The 22,519-nt window shown below is 35.2% G+C and overlaps 1 protein-coding gene across 8 annotated transcripts in view; it reads right to left on the bottom strand.

The window, feature by feature from the left end:
- Positions 1 to 22,519, bottom strand: part of CSMD3 (CUB and Sushi multiple domains 3) — a 661,396-nt gene that overhangs the window by 227,183 nt on the left and 411,694 nt on the right. For all 8 annotated transcript variants that reach the window (XM_060775796.2, XM_060775789.2, XM_060775791.2 and 5 more), the window contains 4 exons: positions 11,199 to 11,381; positions 8,532 to 8,858; positions 4,009 to 4,203; positions 1,714 to 1,852 (listed from right to left, as the gene is read on the bottom strand). In XM_060775796.2, coding sequence (XP_060631779.2) covers positions 1,714 to 1,852; positions 4,009 to 4,203; positions 8,532 to 8,858; positions 11,199 to 11,381 — 844 coding nt within the window. The remainder of the gene's footprint in view (positions 1 to 1,713; positions 1,853 to 4,008; positions 4,204 to 8,531; positions 8,859 to 11,198; positions 11,382 to 22,519) is intronic.

Raw genomic sequence — 22,519 nt, 5'->3', positions numbered from 1 at the left:
TATTGCAGTAGTGGGATGGCAACTGTGAGGTGGATGTATCATAGCAGTTTCTTGACGAATTTATTCAGAGTAGGGATGGACATGTACATGTGCATGAGTAATAATAATAGTAATATAGTAGTAGTAGCAGTAGTAGTAGAAACGTTGGCTGCGAATTTCAAGTTGTACATGAAAGAGGAAAATATGAGTATTATATATGGAGGGAGATCAAAGCTCTGTTTAGCTAGGCTAGAGGAGTCCCCGGTGGTGCAGTGGATTAAACCCCTGTGCCGGCAGGACTGAAGACCGACAGGTTGCAGGTTTAAATACAGGGAGAGTGTGGAGGAGCTCCCTGTATCAGCTCCAACTCCTCATTCAGGGACATGAGAGAAGCCTTCCACAAGGATGATAAAACATCAAAAACATCCGGGCGTCCCCGGGCAACGTCCTTGCAGATGGCCAATTCTCTCACACCAGAAGCGACTTGCAGTTTCTCAAGTCGCTCCTCACATGACACAAAAAAGCTATGCTAGAGGACATTCTGCAGAGTCTCAAAAAGGGATATGGCCTTGATGTCATTGTTTTCTTTGGAATTCCATGTGTATTAGTAATCCATTCTTTGCACTGAGCTGCAAGACTTCTTTTTCATGCATGGAAATGTTTTTGCATACAAGCAATACATATGTTGTTGTTTTGTTAACATTCCCCCTTACATTTTATTTGAATCTTAGCTGCTCATATTTTTAAAATGCTGACATGGTTTAATCAGCATTCTATTTCTCTGAAGTTTTCTTGTTAGGCTCAAAAATCTGAAAATTCCTAAGGCAAGGTAGTGCCCAATCCAACCCACCCATAGTAAGTCTCAAGTGCAGAATTGGATTATTCCATCAGGAATCTCAGCTCCAGTGAAATTCTGTTCAATTCCGAACCTCAAATTTTACCAGATCTACAACTTGGGATAATTTTCAGTGGTGATGCCTGATATTTTCTTCAACTATATTTTTATATTTTCATCATTCTGTTCATACAGTGACCAGGTGGAAACTCATAATAAACTGAAAAGCAAGATGCAAATGCAATGTGTTTGTGATGCTGCGATATATTTTCCTGCACTAGTGATAAAAATATATACCGCCTTTGATACTGGAGAAAAAAATAGACATTATGAAAAATAGATTTTGAAAGCACATGAATAACATTTTAAAGACATTTATTGCCCACATTTAATGGTATCACTTTCCATAGCTTAATTATTGTTGTATTTAAAAAGAAAACCCTACTTATTTGTGCCTGACACGAGTTCTTCGCCATTCAGCTTCACTGGATGGTCCTGAATTACAATATTATAGGACAGGAATATTTGTGAAAAGCCTGTGTCTTGCTGTTACACTTTATTCATTTCAGTAAAAGTTTTTAACGAGATATGGTGCTGATTAAATTAACAAATGTGGCCCTTTGAGTAAAAGAATAGCAAAGAAATATAGGACCAAAATTTGAGGTTCAAAACTTTTGTAGTAAATTGAAAGTATTTATCAATCATTGAATCAATAGGGTTAAAATTAGCTTACATTCCAATAGTTTTCAATTATGTTGACATATTTGCACAAATAAAAAAGAAAGGATAATGTTTGTTAAATGAAAATGATCTTTCCCTTTATATAAAAGTGGAAGTAAATAATTTCCAAGTTATTAGTAAGAAGTGGAAATATAAGGAGAAAAAGCTTTTGTCAAGACCTTTCAAATGTAATTTTGATAGAGTGTCCTGGTTCAGCTTCAATCACCCACTCACAATTCAAGGAGTCTTTATAATACCCAGGCCAGCCTGGAGAAAGGATAACTCCACTGGGAGAAGAAAAATGCCCACCACATGGAGCTGAAAAGAAGAAAACAACAAATTGTTTCTGTCAGCTACATCCGTTTCAGTCTTCTTGCTAAGAAAGAAAAGGAAGTCATAATGTGGCTGGGAAAAATGTTTACAGAATTGCAAACCTTGTAACTGGAGAACTGATGTTTCTTCATTCTTAAAACAACTCTAAAAAGCCTGAAGACAAACCAAGTCAAGAGCTAAAAAGAGTAAAATGATACATGCACTAGACTAGCACAGAGTATAGCATGCATTACAAGTATGTTTTATGTGTTTATTACATTTTTATATGTTGGAGCTAGACATGGATTATATGGCTTTTTTCTGGTCCTAAAACATAACTGGGGAAAGAAAAGTGGGATTAACAGTACTTTTTATTAAAAATTATATGGGGGTGGGAGTTATAGTTTTAGACTTTAGTCAGGCCTCTGAGATACTGAAAGCAGTATGTGGATTGCAAGTTCCTTTTCTTTTTCTGGCCAGTACACTATGTCATAATTTCACAATGGGATTCACATTCAGCTACCTAGTCATGCATTTAAACCTCAAAGACTGAGTTGTTGGGCATGAAGGTCTCACTGGAATTTTAATTGACCTATAATTTGACACTATGAATTGGTCCTAGGATAAAGTATCTTTGCAGAACAGCCACATGAGAATGCAAATCACAGGATCTACTATATTGGTCCTTCAACCATAGCACAGAACAAAGTAATGAGATACTTAAAGTTAGTGCAGTCCGTTGATAATGACAGTGGCTATTTGAACTGAAAAATATTTCATTTTCTCTGCCTGTGGTCTCCCTTCATCCATCTTCACTGGAAATTTCCATGTTCTGGTATTATTGCAAAGTGAGAAAAATATCTCTCTTTTCCATTAGATGCTTAGTTCTCTAGTCCTCTACTATTTCCCATCATGTTCATATTTTTTTTCTAAATTAAGCTTGAGAAAGCAAAACACCAAAAAGCAAACCATTCAACCAAAAAACAAAAAAGCATATAATCTTCCCATATGGGAGAATTTCCCTGGATCATTTAAGTTGTCTTTGTTTGCATCTGCTTCTGCTTTACAGTATGGTCTTAGACATGTGATGTGTACAAGTACTGTATACACAGATTTCAATTGTAGCAGCAAATGTAGTTGCATCATAATTTTCTATAAAGGCAGGATGACTCTGGGAGTTTTATTTACAATTCATTTTCCTGCAATTCATTTTTCCACACAGGCTGTATACTGCATCAATGTGCTTGTTTATGTTCTCAAAGACCTCAAAAAGGTTAGTGTGAAAGTACTTAGCTTTAGAAGTCATGTTGATTGTTCTTCAGCAAAACTTCTTTTATATACTTGATAACATTAGCTTTAATTATTCTTTCCACCAATTTACCCAGAACAGATGTTAAGCAAATCATCTAGTAATTGCCTGGATTCCCCCTAGATTGCTTTATACAAAACTGATGTTTAATTGGACAGTCTCCAGTCATCTGGCAAAAAAGGAACTTCAGATGTTAAATAGGCTGCAACAGAAACTAGGTAGGGAAATCTAAAATTTGGTGTACACCCAAGGCACCCCCCTCAAGGGTGAAGCCCATTAACCAAAACACTTGCCTGGTGAAATCAAATGGTCTAGAAAGGGGGAGAGTCTGGCCTCAATAACCTTGACTGAGACTTCCCTTAGAGGTTGCCCAGATAGGTATTCAGGGGACCCAGGTGTTTCGCCTTAACTAGCTGAAGGGTAGGGCAGGGATGCTACCTCGGCTTTGCCACATCAAGTTCAGGACCCATTGAATTAGATTCAGTTAAAGTTTAATAAGTAACAGTTAATAAATGTTGCCCATATTTTAATCCAAAAACTGTTGTTTGGTCTTGTTATTTTGGTTAATCAATGACACTGAAAATCAATGACACTGGCAATGTTTTTATATATTCTATAAAAGTAATGGTTTGTGTACCAATCAAAAATATGAAATCACACAAATATTCTGCAATGGAAGAAATGCAAAAAAAATCAATCAAATGGAATACAAGCAATAATATTCACCCTTCTGTATAGACTTGATAAAAGCAGACGCACTTAACGTACAAGCCATAAACTCCAAAACTACAGTCATGCAGTGCACATACTTATAGGATTATTATCTTGAATTAAACAAAGATACCAAACTTACCTCCACACTTAGGAATAGGCCCACTCCACATAACTTTTCCATCCACCAGTACACAAGTAATTGTTTCAGTTCCTTGAGTCTTAATAAAACCTTCTTCACAAATGACAGAGATTGAACTTCCCAACTGAAAGTTGTCACCAAACCGGCGTGCATTGATTGGTATTCCAGGATCAGGACACTCATTGTGCCCAAAAGCTTTAAAACAAAATCAGGAAGAATTAAATATAACTATTCTAGACCCCCCAATGTTAGCAATATTATTCTCACTGCAAAAGAATTGGCACAATTTTGTATGTATAATTCACAAATTTGTTTTGTTTTTTGACAGAAAATAACATTTTTGATACACAAAGTTGATAAATTATTATGTGCAAAATTCACAAACTTGTGTGTATGTGTGAATAAAGCAGCACTTTGCTGTTTCCTGTGCATAAAATGCTGTTTCTGCAACAGCAACAAAATCCTTATATTTTCAACATAAATCCTGAATTTCTACTCAGGAAAGAATGCTTTGCAGTTTCCTGCACCAAAAAAAAAAAAATCATATTTGAAATTTGCACAGAATACCTTCACAGAATAAATTCTGGATGGCATCTGTGTCTGGATCTTGAGAAACACATTTTTGCTGATTTAAAAATATTTTCTAGCATTTCCAATCCAGTTTGAGAAACACTGATCCAGAAAATGCAAATTTAGAAAAGATCAATTTTGTTTTCCCATATCACTAAATCAAACTATATAGGAACATAAGAAAAGCCAAAATTTAATACAGCATAATGTATTTATGCTGTAAAATTTAATACAGCATAATGTTCACACAATTATCAATAAGAAGATTTTAGCAGAATACAAATATAATTTTGTCTCCTATCACGATTGCCACCAATGGATATACAGGATCAGCTTGCCTTGGATATCTGAGGTGACAGAAAATAATCTTGATGAGCAACCAAAAACCCATTCTCCATGAATTTATCATTTTAAAGCTATCCAAGTTGGCAGCCAAAACTAAACTCTCTGGCAGTATATTCCAGAATCAAATCTATGTTGTATGAAGGATCAGGTTTTTTATGCTATGTAGCTTCAGAATAGCCCACAAAATCTACCATTATGAAAAAAAAAAGGGGGGGGGGGTTCTTATCTCTCTAGAATCATAAAATAATAGAGTTGGAAGAAACCACATGGGTCATCAAGTCCAACCTACTGGCATGCAGGAAAAGCACAATCAAAGAGAGTTCCACTGTTGAACAGCTCTCACAAACATTCTTCCTAATGTTCAGGTGGAATCTCATTTCCTGTCATTTGGAGCCCATTGCTCCGAGTCCTAGTCTCCAGCGCAGAAGGAAACCAGCCTGCTTCCTCTTCCTTAAGGTATTCTTTTCAAATATCTAAATATGGTGATCATCCTTCTATTCTGCAAGTAAAAAATATACCCAGCTCTTGAAGCTGCTCTTTATAGGGCATGTTCTCCACAAAATGCACAGTTTGAACAACCCTATTATGCTTGTCATATGGAGCTTCTTTCAAATCTAAATAGCTTCAAATGCTTTACTTCTGAGCTAAAGCTAAGCTAAGGTGCCAAACCTTATCTCACAGAGGAGTTGATTCATTATGTTGTCTTTTTTTTCTAAAGTTTTCCAAATGTACAATATCTTTTTAAAAGTATGATGATTCAGACTGCATATAGGTTCCACTTGGGAGCCTGTCATGGATTTGTATTAAGTCACTACAATACGAACAAATGCATCTCCAATGAGTTTTCTAATTATACCCAATATGCAATGTGTCTTTTTAAAATCTGTTGTTGATTTACAATACAATACAAAACTTTATTATGGTCACTGTCCAGCACAAAGCAGGGCAAAAGCACCCTGGGAAGGGGAAACTCAACTCCCAATGAAGTAATTATTTAAAAAAAAAACAGATTAGAAAACAGTTTAAAATCACAATTTTAAAAACACAGGTTAATGTAACAGATATGGAACTGAGGGGGGCACTGATAAGAGGGATCAGAACACTGGGGGCACTAAAGGAGAGGGGAGGGGCACATTACAAGTCTAGTAGCATTTCAGCTATAATATGTTGCTCTAACTACATTCCCAACAGAGTGCTTCTCGGTCTTTTGGCTAAGATCAAGTGTAGTATCTCTTGTTGATTTGTCATATTCATCAAGCAAGCTGCCTACCACCACAACAAGACACCCTTTCATGTTCCTATCAGCTGATATCTCTTTGGTGTAACTACATCATATATTTCCATTTTTATTAAGTGATTAAAAACAAATGGTAACAAATTTAAAGAGATTATCAGTCTATTAACAAATTTAAAATTTGGCAGGCATTCCTTAACACTGAATTACACATAGTTGTCATACAAAAAAGGTGAATATAAATATAAATAAGTCTGAACTCTTTTGAGTGCTTAGTTACGATCCACTGCAAAACTGGAACTTTCTACTAGGCAAGTATCCCAGGGTTATCAACATCTGAAGAAAATTCACATTTTAGGAAACTCGATTTCATTTTCCAGAATAAAAACAGGGTTTGAAATATCAAGGGTCCACAGGGTTTGAAATATCAAGACTACGTCTGGCTCTGAAAATTAATACTAGACTATATTTGGATGAAAAGCGCCATGTCTTAATTTAGGTTAACATCTAGCATCAGAAAACTTGACAAAATGTGAAAAGTAAAAAAGAAAGAGAATCCCTAGTGGCAAACAAGCAGCTTTATATAACAAACTGGTATGACATACGTCAAAGCTAATTTAAATTATAATGTTCTGTGATTATATTTTGACAACTTATTGGTGACAGCACTTGCCACCAGTGTCACATCAGAAAATAGTAAACTTATATTATTACCAATTGCATAAACTCATTGGATTATTTCAGATAAGCCTGATAGTTTTCAGAAAGGTCACAAAGAAGAGTTATCTACTATTTTTGCCATGAAATGTTAACATTCTTGTCTCAACAGTGACAGATACTAGCTCATAACCCTGGAGGGGAATTCTCAAAACATGAAACATCACTCAAGTCTATTTTGCCTTGTAATAAATACTACATGAAAGCATATAATTGAGAAATGCTTATAATATGCATTATATGTTGCATATGTTTCCTTTTCAGAGTGCTAATTCCTCTAGGGTTGGGTCGAAGAAACAATTATGAAGAATAGTATCAGATTATTATGGATGACTGGAAAGACTGGTTCTCGTGAGGGATTGTTAGACCATGTTCTAGGTATCAAAAATCATGAAAATCTACCTAGCATATTTCCCATTGTTTACAAGATATTGTCTACAGTAATGCAGAAATTCTATGAGACACCATTTGTTGTCCAATTTATTTTTGTATATACAGAGTGCATTCAGAAACAGGAACAACTTTTTTTAGTTAATCCCAGGGTGCAATGTGCTTGATATTACTTTTTTCCAGTTGTATGGATGTTTGTATATGTGTGTTTGAGTTGTTGGCCAACTTATGGTGACCATATAAATATCATACAGATTTCGTAGGCAAGAAATACTCAACACTATTTTGGCCATTTCCTTCTTCTGAAATATAGCACCTGATGTTTATTGTTGGTTTCCCATCCAAGTACAAAACAGGGTTTACCCTGCTAAGCTTTCAAGATCAGTCAAGATCTGATGATTTTAAGTTATTCCATTAAAAAACAATATGCCCTGAGCTGTGTAGAATTTGTCATTAAAGAGAGCAATCATGATTTGTAATTTTGCTATCTAGAAATTAACCCAATAATTTTTAGATTAATAAAGGCTACCCTTTGGTAATGATAAAAATGAAATTGAGATGGTGCAGGCTACTCTTTGGTAATGCTAAAAATGAAATTGAGATGGTATTTTATTGATTTGTTCTAGTTTTACACTAGCTTTCCTTTCAAAATAGGAATCTAGGGAGATAACACTAAAATGAATACACACACACATACAATAAAGCAATCATTAATATCATCTCAACATTTACGAGTGTGGGACTTGATTGAAATTCTATGGGAGACAATATGTGGTAACAATGCAGGAATAAGACGTTTCTGGTGTTCTTGACAAGGGAATCTGATGAAGTAAGTGATTATTATTTTGACTGAAATCATACTGCACATAAGGTCATTTCAAATTGTTACATCTGTGTGAAAGTTACATCTGTGTGAAAGAGGGTCTACCCTAGCAAACCTTTTGTATTGTTACCCCAATACTCCCCATGCATATGGGATATATTGATTATGGTGACCAGATCATGATATGAATAAACATAGTTAAAATAATGCACCAGTAAGGCCTTCTCATGGACCACCATGAGCATTTCGGGGGGGGGGGATGAAGCCCCTCAAGCCCCCCCCCCCCCCCCCCCCCCGGCTACATGCCTGGAAAGAGAGAATAAAGTAGGGAAAATAGCTTATATTGGAATGGGGGGAAAACACTATTTTCATGAACTCTGTACAATGGAATTATTTGACAACTGTTAAGTTCATAAAGCTAAATTGAATTAGAAAGCTACTCACTGTTATATGTGATGTTAAATCCCCGACCTGACATTGAGTGGTCAGCTTGAAATTCCAGACGCAAAATATGACTATTACTAGTCAGATGGGATGGCACTTCAGCTCCAGTGAATGTGCCAAGTACTGGAGAATCTGAAAAGTCACCATCTTTAATGGCAAGAAAGTCAAACTGAGATTCCAAGTCAAAATCATTAAAAGAGAGATGAATTCGGCTCCCAGGATCTGAGATGATTGTCCAGATGCAGTTCAAATTATTTCCATAACCTTCTGGGTAGTCAGGAGAAAGAACGGTTCCCATCGGTGCCGTGAAATTAGAAAGGCAAGGAACTATCAAAAGTCAGGAAAGAAAGGAAAAGTGATTAACTAGGTGAAAGTGGCCTTTCCAATCAATGTATATATGCATCGTTTTAAAAGATAAGAAACATATAATAAAATTTGAGAACCTAAGAAAGTCATGGACTCAGAGAACTATGTAGCTGATACAAGCTGATTGAACCTATGGATGCATCTACACTGTATAATTAACACAGTGTGACAGCACTTTAACTTCCATGACTCAATACTATAGAATCATGGAAGCTCTGGTTTCACAAGGTCTTAATCTAAACAGTGCTACAAACTTCACAATTCCATAGCATGAGAAGGAGAGGAAGAAGTGATTGTTCCTCTTCTCTCTCTTGTCTTGCATAACTTCTATTTGGTTATCATCACCACAGGTACTATTGTCATGCCAGATTATCACTGAAAAAGCCAAAACAATTGGGGCAATGTAAGGATTATGACTGAACTGGTTCCATCACTGCTTGGCCATATGACCATCAGCCAGTCACTGTGCAATGTGGGTGGCCTTTGGTGACACCAATGCAGAGTAAGTTACTCTGGATCAGCATTGTCTTTTCTGACCAGTGAAGATGGGTAGGGTATCCCTGATTTTGCTCTTTGTAATCTCAAAGGAGCATATCTGCAGGCTAAAGTCTCTTTCGAGAGATGATAAACTATAGTGAAACAGAGACAAGTATCTCACAAATGCATTTCCCCAATTATCTACTATTGTTTTCTTTCTAAACTAACAGCAAATTAAAGAGTAAAATACAGCAGTTATGGTGTACTGAAATCACAGTATACCTCACAATTTATCTATATCTAACAAATCACATGGCACTAATCATTTTCTCTCTTTTGGGAACTCTATAAATGAACAATTATAGACTGAGGACAATTAGAGTCAGAAGGCAAATATTGCAATGATAATTTGCATTTTACAAATAAATATAGGAATTGCATTAGAAACAAAAGGATTCAACGATTTTCCTTGTTAACTAGAAAATATTTTATAGTTAAAGCTGCTACTTCAATAACTATAATGCAATTTATATAATTTTCACTGAGTGATTATAATGTTTGTATTAGGCCTGGGTAACAACGGAAAAATTTGTTTCTAAAATCGATTTGTATTTGGGTTTTTTTTTTGTTTTGATATTTAAAATAATTACAAAATTTTCCTTTTAAAAAGTTCGATATTTACGAAATTTCGTAAATGGTAAAAAATTAACGAATCGATTTCCGAAACAATAACGAATTGATTCGTTAATGGCGGACGCGACCGCGAAATACGCTAAAAAAACTCCAAAACCTTCTGAAGCTTCCCTCTCCCTCTGTTGTTGACTGTTGGTGTGATATTATAATTTTTTTTCACTAATTAAACCATAAAACTGGCCTAGACATGCGGAAATAATAACGAAACGACCTCAAAACAATAACAAAACGAATACAATATCGAAATACGAAGCATTTACAAAACGTTTTTGAAAATTCGTTTTTTTAATAATTGCTCCAGAATGGTTCGTTATCGTTTTGTAATTGAAAAAATTAACGAATTATTAACGAATTACGAATTAACGAAACGAAACCGCCAAGCCCTAGTTTGTATGTATACTTCTTAAAGATTCTGTGCACATTGAAGGATCTTGTTCTACTTTTTCATGTATTCTATAAATTATAATCCATTCCAGAGTTAGACAATTTTACTCTGTATTGTATCAATACTAGACAGTCAAAATTTCTATATCATAGATTATGTACATATTAAAAGATATTCATGTATAATGCATTATGAGACGTGTAAATAATTGAAATCCTCATGACTGTAATTCAGCCATTTGCAACTTTATGAAATATAATAGGTTTCTATCTTATTTCATTTCAGCTATAAAACAGTACATCACAAAGATAAAATATAAGACACACTACTTTTAAATGAAATTAAACCATAGCAGCATTGTATGGAGAGACCCATTTATCCCTTTTACAAGTAATATTAAATATTACAGAAACTGAAATTTTATCTGTCAGGTCTCCATATACATAGATTCGGGATGGATAGATTTGCTGCTTTAAAATATTATTTTTTAAAAACCCAAAGGCAAACCATGATTTTGTCATTTTATAAAAAGGACACTATTTTACTAAATTATTGTATATAATAAGACCTGAGCATCCACAGGTTTTGGTATCCATGGTGAATCCTGAATCCAAACCTCAGTAAATACAGAAGTCTCACTGAACTCAGAATTCCATCTAGTGACAGCATTAAAAGCTTACAACATGTATCCATTTTTACTTGCACATTTCCTTTAAAAATAATTGCCATAAAAGCTTTGTACTCACAAATGCAGATCGGTATATTTGCTGACCACTGGTTGTTCTCTTGACAAACAATAGATTTTTCTCCAATGAGTTCAAACCCAAACTGACACTCAAACCTTAACACATCACGGTTGGAAAATCCATCCCCTTCTCTAATGCCATACAATGGAGTCCCAGGATCCCCACAGCTTTCTTTCTCAATCTCTGGTTTAAAAAGAAGCAAATACACAATTCACAGTCCACAACATACTTGTAATAGTAAATAAACATTCTTTCAAATGAAAATAAAAGTACCTGGTAGTGGGATAAAGGAACTGTAATGACATATATTTGTCATACTCCAAATTTTTCATGAACAAATTTTCATTACTTATACAATCTGCAAACATTCTCATCCAAGGCTTTTAATATATACACATATTTTTTTCAAGACAATATATACTGCTCTGAAAAAAACATATTAATACTATACACATTATTCATGCTTGTTCATTGTTGTTTTATGTATTGTCAAAGGCTTTCATGGCCAGAATCAGGAGAAAATGCTGCTAGAACATGGCCATATAGCCGGAAACTCCACAAACACCCCACTGTTGTTTTGCATCAATGAAAAGCTGATGATCTGAAAAGGGCTGGTTTAATGCTGAAATTTTAAACCATCTCAAATATTGGATTGTGACCAAGGTCAGTATTAGCTATATGATTGATTGGTGCTTGCAATGTCACATTTTCTCAAAAATGATTACTGGACTAAATCTTCATAGCATGAGTGAATGATTAGCAGTCACCGGGGGGGGGGGGGGGGGAGAGAGAGCACACACATAGCTATTCCTGACATTTTTTAAAAAGTCTTAAACATTAGATATGAATTGTATATTGAATTTCAAAATCAACTGAATTATTGTGCATGACTGCTATATTAAGTATACAACATACAGCCAGCCTTCCATCTCCATGGATTCTGCATTTGTAGATTCTACCATCCATGGCTTGATTTTTTTAAAAAAGAAACCCAAAAAGCAAATCATTATTTTTCATTTTATATAAGGGAAAATATTTTATAAGATTTTGTATATATAATACTCCCTGAGCACTCACAGATTTTGGCATCCACGGGGCCTGTCGTACTTTCTCTTCACAAAAATTAGATTAAATTTGGTGAAAATTGTTCTGAGATGTTAAGCAAACTTCTTATATGGCAGAGATCTGAAACTGCATCTCCACTCCAAAATCAAGCACATATTCCCCTGTTCTTGCAAGCTTAGTCACATTAGTCAATCGAACACTTGTTTATAAGTATTTAACATTAATTTACTGGACAGTCATTTTTGTTAATGGGTACAAAGTTTCCTGAAGAACACAATTCTGTGTTTAGTTGGGTTTGCATACAATACCATTCAAGTCAATGAATAAACTACCTAACAATTCTGCCTTAAAGTGGCTCAATTAGAACTATTTATTTCTTTATTTCGGAACCATCTTCATTTTCAAAATGCTGAAGCAGTTCAATATAAATTTATAAAAGAAGAAAAACAGTACCCCAGTGACACTGGCTAAAATGAACAAAAAACATGAGCATTACATGCTGGACTGCAAAAATAAAATTCAAAAATACGATCCAATTAGACCCTGAGCTATTCTTTTTAGGAATTCAAAGTGAATGAGTTAAATAAATTAATTCCAAAACATAACAATACATGTTTAGTAGAACAAGAATGTTATATGCACGATATTGCAAAAAGGCTGAAAAATAACAAGTGAAGAGTGAATTATAAAAACTTTTTAAATGGCAGAAATGGACAAAATGGCAATGATGTTATGGGGAAAAGTGAAAGTGATGATGAAAAGGACTGGGAACCATTTCTGAAATTGATCAAAGAAGAGAAAGATATACAACCTTGGACTGGGTGCTTCAAATAAGTTTTAGGCAGGAACAATTCTATATTAGAAATATCTATAAATAACATTTAGACCAAAGGACCAACTTAGAATTGTCATCTTGGAAGATAGCTTTTATAAATGTTTAAAGTAGTAATGTCTTCTTTGCAGAAAAGATGTAGGGAGGGAGGGTAAAATGTATTACATCTTTCAGTGACCAAAACATGTGATGCCTGTAATGCAATTGTGGAAGAAAACAAATATTAAAATTGTGGGGGAAAGCAGTAAAATTGCTACCTGTAGTATAACTGGGGTACATTCATACATTTGTAAGTCAACTGATAGTTTGGGGACCACATGAATCATAGGGCCCTTCTACCCAGGCCCAAATGCAAAGAAAACCAACATTTAAAATGCTGTTTTATCATGTTTCTTAGCCACACTGTGACCCAAAATCCTGCCTTTTACCTTAACCAACCCTGCAGATTTGTGATCCGTATTCAGCAAGGGTGGTCATGGGGATTGTCTCCCCTACCCTCCCTGACCCTTAAAGACAAAAGAAAAGCCTCCATAGGAGTCAGGAGGCGTCCCTTACCTTCTTGGGGCTGGAAAACGAAACTAAAGAATTTGGAGAGGGGAGGAGGGGAATCTCCCCTCCAAAGCAGTCTCTACTCTACTTTCATTTGGAAAGGGGTAATTCAAAGAAACAGATGAAGAGTTTATATTTTTCATGCCGCCTGGCCCCCTGCTGATTTTCCACTCCAAATCCCCTTCCTACCATGTTGTTTATCTTTTTAAAAATAAACAGTATTGAGACTTTCTTGCATGAATTTGCATTTAACATGTGGTTTGTTAGTCCCATAGCTTATAAACTTCAATGATCTTTTTGAAGCATAAGTCTTTTGAATCAAAACAGCTTGAGATTTTTCAAGTTCTCTTTATCATGGTCTTTATATATCAAATGACATTACATATTAATAAATCTTTTTGCTTTGCAACACAGAAAAAAAGTTTAAACTGTTGTTTTTCTGCAATACAGCTATTTCACATTGTCAAGCTATGAAGTTTCCGAATCCTAGTCATTTCAATGGGTAAAGGTTCCAGATTCATTTACGTATTTTGCCAGGGATGGCCCTTCCCTCTAAAATCCTCACAATGGGAATGGAACTCAGATTCAGTGATATGTGACATGTCCTGATTAAAGTGAATAAAAACAAACAGAAAGACCAGCCTTTAATAAGAGAACATGATACCTTAACAATAGCTTATAATGAGAAGGCTCTGAGATGTGCTTTTCATTTTTGGAAGTTTTAGCAGTATTTGCATAATATTTACCAAAAAATTAGCAATATTTTCACAATGTGCATGTCACTTAAAAAACAAGAGGTAATGTGACTGTCCAGCACTAATTGCCTGTATACTGTTAATTTCATGAAAAACAGTCTTGAGGCCATATGTCTTCAAAAACCATTGAAAAACATCCGTGGGGAATGGATGAGTTCAATAGATGAGTGAGAAAGGGCAGAAAGTAAACATGAGGAAACACACAATGAAGGAAAAGGGGAAACACAAAGAAGAACTGAAGAAGAGGTTTGGAACTATAACTCAGAGAGGAACATATTCCATAAAAGGGCTGAGGGCTGAGAAAAGCGGTATATAAATAAAATAAATAAAAAATGGGCTGTGTTCAACAATCAGTCCAAGAGCATGTCCAAAACAGGAACCTGCATCTTCAGGAAAGTATGACCCTACCCAGCACAGATTGAATCCTTATTTTCTGAATTGGAACATTTGTTTTGTCTGGAGTGACACTGATTTGTTTATCCTCATTTTATCTGTTACTGATGCCAAACACTAGTTTAGAACAAAAACAGATATTTTAGAGTTCTTTACAAAGGAGAAAATGAGTATCATCAGCATGCTGGTAAACGTAACAACTCCCAATAGTTTCATATAGATTTTGTAAGTGTATGAGAAACAGAACAGAGTCCTGAGAGACTCTACTAGACTTTCTCTGAGTCAGACCCAATGCCACTCTAGTCTCCTTCAGCACATTCTCTCTGATCAGCAGGTAGTGGGTCTGTCTCCCCACAAGAACTCTGAGATGTCAGTGTGTCTATAACTCTATTTCAGAGACCAGCTATTTGTGTATATGTGTGCACATGTGTATTCATAAATAAATAAAACATAAGTAGTTAAATGTTTTAAGTCACTTTTTCTAGTCAAAAATATTTTAATTATATATAATAATAATTATTATACACACACCATTGCTTCAATGATAGAGAAAAAAGCCCTATTCCAGCATGTATAACTATTGAGATTAATTTGAAGGCTTCTTTGTATTCCAAGCCTCTTGTGGATTCGACAGATACAAGGCAACTACTTATGGGAAATTCCCCTATAGCCATAGAATTTTCCATATTGTTAGCCTCCAAAATACACGTATTTTCCAAGATTGCTTATCCTCAAAATGCAGGACCTTCTGCAATGTCCAGGATTAAACCTTTCCACTTGGGACTCTTGGGATCATGACCCAGAGTTTAAGAAGCAGTGTCTAACACTCTAATGTGACTAAAACCAAACAAGCTGAATTCCAAGCAAGCATATTTAGAACATGAAGCTTTAATAAGTTTGTTTTATTTGTTTAGCAATAGTATTAAAATCATAAATCTCTATGTTGCTTTGTAAGCTTTCTATTACAAGATATCACTCTCATCAAATTTCATTAGCATGGCACTCCTTTGGTCAGTATTTGATGGAACTTCATCACTTTGCAAAAGCACGAATGTTTGCCCTTCAGTTTCTTGGCTTGATCTCAAAGATGAAACAATATATGTAGGTGACATACTTAACCCCAGGGAGACAGGATGGTCATTTGCCATACAAATTCATTTTGACAGAATGGCACTGGATTCAATCCCCAAAGACTTAACTTGTCCATCTGGTTCTTTCCATCCAAAGAAAACAGACGAGAAAGCAAACATCAAAATACACTACTTATAACAGCAATAAAAAAGTTTTCAGGAAAGGAGTGCAAAGAATTATGACAAATTGCTGCAGACAGAAATGTGTAGTATTGTCATTCACCTTTACTATTATTAAAATGTACTTTGAAACTTGGACACAATTTCTACAATATCCTATTGCTTTCTAACACAGTTATACATCCATTTAGTTAAAATTTTGAACAGAAATATCAATTCAGTTTTTGAAACAGAAAACGAATCCATGTTACCTAGAGAATCTTCTAAAAATTAGTTGATCCTCTTTCAATTATGCTGGAATTTCATACAGTTTTGAAGACAAGCTGGAAATTATGCACTACTAATCATGGATTCTGAATACTTTTAGCTTATTAAATATTTAATGCCTGGAAAACTAGAATGGAAAGATGAGGTAGCTATTTAAAATGATTCAGAATTAAGAAAAATGCAATACATTTTGTGAATCTCTTATTCAGGAATCCATAATGCTCCAAAATCTAAAAAAAAAAAAAACCCACAACAGGTGGCTGAGATAGTGACACTTTTGTTTTTTGATGGCTCAGTAGTCACAAACTTTGCCTCATATACAAAATTATTTAATATACTGTGTATAAAATTATCATTAGGCCATGTGTATGAGGTGGATCTGAAACATAAATATATTTTTTTTCTGTTTAGACATAGCTTCCATCTCCAAGATATCTGCATTGTGTATATGCAAACATTACATAACAAAAAATTTTTCCTAATTCCAAAACACTTCTGGTCCCAAGCATTTTGAATAATGGCAACTCAATCTGTATGTGTTAATATTTAGTTAATAGGTGAAGTAATTATAACAATTGTTCACTAAGTTCATATTGAATTGATGGACTGTATGGTGTTTTCACTGTATGATACTATAGCTGGTTTCCAATTTAGTCCAAAATGATCATCAGATGGTTCTCAACTAAGGCAGTTTCTGAGATAAATGGTGTAGTCTCTGGACAATTATGTCCACATGGGTAAAGCTTTAATTTAGTTGGGATTTTGAATCACTATCAGAATGTCAAGAGTGTCCACAGCAAAGCAAGGGAATTATAAAACTGATATGGAGAGAGCAGTTTGATTTGCTCTGGCCAAGAGCAGCTAAATATCAACCATACTTAGCTTATTGAGAGAAAGAAGTGTTTCTAAACCAGTCAGACAGGCTGGCTTTACGGAAACCCAAAGGAAAACAAGGAATCAAACAAGTAAAATGAAAAGACCGCGGCTAGCAGGGTGAAGAAGAAAAAGTAAATGAAATATCCCTTGAAAAAATAACTTTGGGATTATATAGACAGTTATTAGACACTTGAAACAGGGGCAAATGTTTGTTACCATAAATGTTAACTGTCCTTCAGTAGAAAAATAATAAAAGGTTGTTTAATGAAATATTTTGAGGGACAAAACAAAATATTTCTTTATATGACACATATTTAGTCGTTTCACGATAATAATATGTACAATTCAGAGAGGATAAGGTCATCAATGAACATCAGTCATGAAGTCTATATATTACTGCTAATAGCACTGGCAGTATAGAATTCAAATACATTTGCTAAGGAACATGAGCTCATTTGTGATATGAACTTTCATCTGGATACTTCATAACAAAGTTAGTCTAGATCCAAAGTCATAAACACTAAGAGCTACAAAACCATACTCACTGTGAATGCACTGTTGGCAATCTTTTAGATAACACAGTAATTCTGAAGAGTATCCAAAGTCTTTTTGTTTTTAGTTTGAATATGTATGTATTTATGGATTTTAACTGGATTTTTAATACCAATGATATTGGTCAGCACAGGAAAAGGGGATGGCTCATTCTTGTGTTGCTGCTGCTCCATGGAGCTCCATCTAAATATCTGATCACTGTGGTCACACCTGTTGATGTCAGACTGGAGTACCCACATGACCAACAAGAAAGAGGGTAGTTCTATCCCCAATGCTGTCCTGTATTTTTCTTTACAATGGCCCCATTGTGATGGATTTGGGTATGTTCTTGGAAAGATTTGCACAGTGCTAATCTACCTAGTTTAGGTGAGCCCTAAGGTGCAACTGAGTACTCAACTCCAAAAAGTATGTTGACTAAGATATTATGATCCTTTTATTGAAAAACAAGCAATTGTCCAAATCTACATAGGTACAGCATGATAAAAATAACATTGTGACATGCTTTACATCCTATTTCAGTGGCAGTCCTCACTGTTTGTCTTCTTTCATTCAACAGATGCATATTGAAGATGTCTTTTTGACACCAAACAAAACAAAACAACCCTTTAAGTTTAGATAATAATGATTGCATTACATCTAAAATTTAGTCTAAGCACAATCTTAATGAAACTACTACTACTAGTAGTAGTAGTTATAATTATAATTATTTTATTTCTTACCCACCTTTCCTCGTGGCTCAAGGAGAGTCAGAGCACACTCGAAACACACAAACATTGCAGAAGTTCTATAAATACACACATTAAAATGTAGTTCTATAAAAGGTACATATTAAACAGATGGACAGAAGGATGTCTAGAATCACAGCTGAAACAAATTTTATGTATGCTTCAAAAATGCTACCTAACACTATAAAAATTGTTATATATTGTGAAAATGTATAAATTAACTTTATTTTGACTAATGAAGAAGTAGTTAGCTTCCCAAAAATTGTTTTAGTACATTTCAAAGCCAGGCAATGCTCCTTTGTAAATTACAGTTATAGATTCTCCTGGCTGTTTATAACAATTAAAACATAGAAAGCGAGGAAATGAGCAAAATGCTTTTCTATGTCGGAATAGTAACAATAGCTGACAATTGGATTCTGAATCCAAAGATAAATTAAAGAGGAAAGTTACACTCATTTTCATAGTATTTAAAACCTAAACGAAATAAGTCCCATTAACAGATGGCACATCAATACAGCTGTCCATCCAAATAATAGCAAAAAATGCTAGAGAATAAAATAATGGTTGATAAACTGCAAATATTTAGTATATATTTGAGTCTACAAGAAAGAATACCAAGGATTGCAGTAACCACTTACCCTTGCAATAATTTCCCATGAAAGCAAACTAATACTGGAGATTTTATACCATATGGAGTGAAAAATGCCAGATGTCCAAGCTGAGTTCAGAAAAGACAGAAGCACTAGTGTTCATATTGAAATATAGTTGACTAGTGCAGTGGTTAGAGAATTAAAGAAGAAAATCATATAAAGCTTTTGACAATGTGGGTCATGAAAATAAAATAAATCGGAGTCCCACAATATGTTATTTTTCTGATGTATAAGATACGAATACTGTGTTTTCTCTGATGCATGAAGAGACTTTGTCTCTGAGCTTCAGGTTTGTGTTCATCTGATGAATTATCTGGCTTTTTTTGCAAAAAAAGATGCAAAATATTAGGCTCTGCACAAATGTACACCAGGACAACATTGGCTATCAATAATTAAAAATACATATTTGTTATATTTTAAAAATTATTTCCATTTCACTTTGATCTATTAGTGTTAATACTTCAGTTTGTAATGAATATGGTCACTAGGTTGAAACCAGCAGAATATGTTTCTCATTTAAAGTTTAGTGGACAAGGAGTCTCAGACAGATTTTCTTCTTAATTCTCATCCCTCATACTGAACACAATCGGTAGATGGTCAGGTTTATTGAAAAGCAGGAAATATTACTGAAAGGTAGGAGCACAGATCCAAAAGATATATCAATGGTACAGATTTCTCCTCCCATTCAAATAATGGAATTAAAGCTACATACACATTCTCCACTTTGGCCTAGGACAAACTTAGGGATGTAACAAATGGCAAAGCTGGTTCAAAGCTAGTAAATATATATTTCCCCTCACCAAAACTTACAGAAGGCTTTCCAAACAAGAGAATATATAACCTATACAAACTGTTCTCTTTAAATTGTGATTTGAATGCATATGGGACATGAAAGGGTTGGTACCAGTTAATCCAGTTTACCAAAGAAGATAAGCAGACTTAACTACTTAAGTTGGATGTTCAAAACTGGATATATTTCTGATTAAACAAGAATGATCATAGTCCAGTTATATCCACCTTTTTTTTTTACACTAGAGCAGTGATTCTCAACCTATGGGTCCCCATATGTTTTGGCCTTCAACTCCCAGAAATCCTAACAACTGGTGAAATGGCTGGGATTTCTGGGAGTTGTAGGGCAAAACACTTGGGGACCCACAGGTTGAGAACCATTCCACTAGAGAGTACCATGAGGGAAAGATTTTGCCTTCTGTAGATAGGAGTCAACAATTTTTAACAATAGTTAGAACAGGAATGAAAATAATGAGAACATATTGCAAACTTCTTGTTGAAAATATCACTCCTAGATACAATTCCTAGAAAAATTCCAGGTGGACAACATTCCCACCACCATCTGCCTCTTGTGAAAACAATCAATTAGTGGCTTAATTTACTTGGCACCTCATATAGTGCTGGACATATGTTATGACTGGTCAAGCAATTCAGTTTGCACAAAGTTGTTGGACAGCTGCTTTGCAGCTTTTTGACATTGTAAATTTCATTTTGTAAACATTTTGCATTTTGAAGCAAGAGAAATAGAATCTTGCCCAAAGGTTAAAATCTCAGCACATCTTTCAATATTATGAACACATTACTTCAGGAGGCAAGGCTGCACCATACTGGCATACCAAATGTTATTTATTATTCATCAACATTGTTTTGAAAAGCTGCACATGATGATTAAGACACTGGGTTGCCTTTCTAAGAGTGTTACAATGTCACTCGAGACAGGAAATTTGAGACTACCAACACGTTTTGCATTTTTGTCCATTTAAAAATTGCCAATGATTACTGCTTGTCCCCCCCCCATACCCCCCACCTCTCTCTATTTTTCATATTCACCAGGATCTTGTCTGTTGGAAGTCAGAAAGTGATTTCTTCCTAAATTCAATGTCAGAAAGTACATTGATTAGTCTAATTAATTAGCCATGCTGTCAAGCTAAAATCTTCAGCACAAAAACACACTCACTGAAGCCTTTCACAAAAATTCAACCAAGAGGGGGGAAAAACTTTATTTGACATGATATACATTTAAAATTCTAGCAAAATAAGTTGAATATATGAAGCTGATCACATGAAAATATACACCATTTCTGACCTTGTTTGCACACAAATCCCGATGGGTCAAATAGCATTTGTCCCCTGTCATCATCATCCCATTGAAAACAGTGTGCAAAAGGTGGAAGAAACAGAGTATTTTTGACATGGGTTTCATATCATGCTTTTAAAATAAAAATTGCATGAAATTTGTTGCTTTCATGTGTGATCAGCAAAACAGTAACCTGTCTTCTTTTGGGGTCGTGTCTGTGGGCGGTCACTACGGACCTCGGGATTTGTCAGGAAGGGAGCTGTCGCCATTTGACTCTAGCTACATCATGAGAGAAGCTACTTTGAAACCTTCAGTCCTTTGAAAAATGATTTTCAAAACAATTTGACAGGAAAATACCTCAAGATCTCTTAATACAGCACAATAGTAATCACTATTTGCCGGTTTGCGCCAAGTAACAGTTATAGTGGCTGTCTACTACGCATGTGTAAGAATTGCAAATCTTGTGATATCACACTTCTCCCTAGTAGCATCATGATTAATTGGGAGGAGCAAAGTATGGGGGATGTGATGAGCCAAACCAAATTACGCATCCTGTATGTATCCTGTCAGGATGCTGTATGCATTCTCTTGCAATAAAATGTAGGATATATACTGATTTAGCATTTTAAACTTTAAATGTGATGAGGTGCTATAAAGCAAATATATGTTGTTCTAAAAATAGTACTTCTTCAGCTTATTCAACCAGCTCAAATTACTTCTGCATCCTTTTACACATGGAAATATGGGGTATTTTAATATGCATTATATTTATCATCCCATTGTTTAAAAGAAAACAAAAAGAAAATGTCATTGCTTTCTATAAAATGTAAGTCAGCTCATACTTTCATACATGTCATAACAATGTGCACTGAGAATGTGTTTTAACTAAATAGGATAGTAAAAAAATCTTCAATTATTTTAGCAGAGAACTGTAGCGATGTGCTCCCCCTCCCCATTCCTGAGGGGAGGAGGGCTTTTTGTTCCCCTTCAGTGAAATGAGAGCAAGAAGAATTAGTCACATGACCCCATCTTGTTCTTCATTCTGGATCCAGCATTGGAAGAAGATGGACTCACCTTCTTTTGCCCCATAAGTAGGGCTTGGGGAGGGTGAGATTGGCCTGGTTGCCTGCCCACCTCCACCCCCCACCCAGGGAAAAGCTGGGGCTCAGGGCCGTGACTCCCACCATGGCCTCGGACCCCAAGGTCAGGGGTTGGGAGGCTGGGGGCTTTGCATCCCCTCTCCTCCTGAATGCTACTGATGGGTGTGGGGTTGCCCTTCCCCTTGGGTCTGGCTCCCAAGCTGCCACCTGTCCAGGGCCGA

The sequence above is a fragment of the Anolis sagrei genome, chromosome 4 (genome assembly GCF_037176765.1).
Source record: "Anolis sagrei isolate rAnoSag1 chromosome 4, rAnoSag1.mat, whole genome shotgun sequence".
Lineage (NCBI taxonomy): Eukaryota > Metazoa > Chordata > Lepidosauria > Squamata > Dactyloidae > Anolis > Anolis sagrei.
Note: the sequence above shows the minus strand (reverse complement) of the source record. Positions and strands in the feature narration are given on the sequence as shown.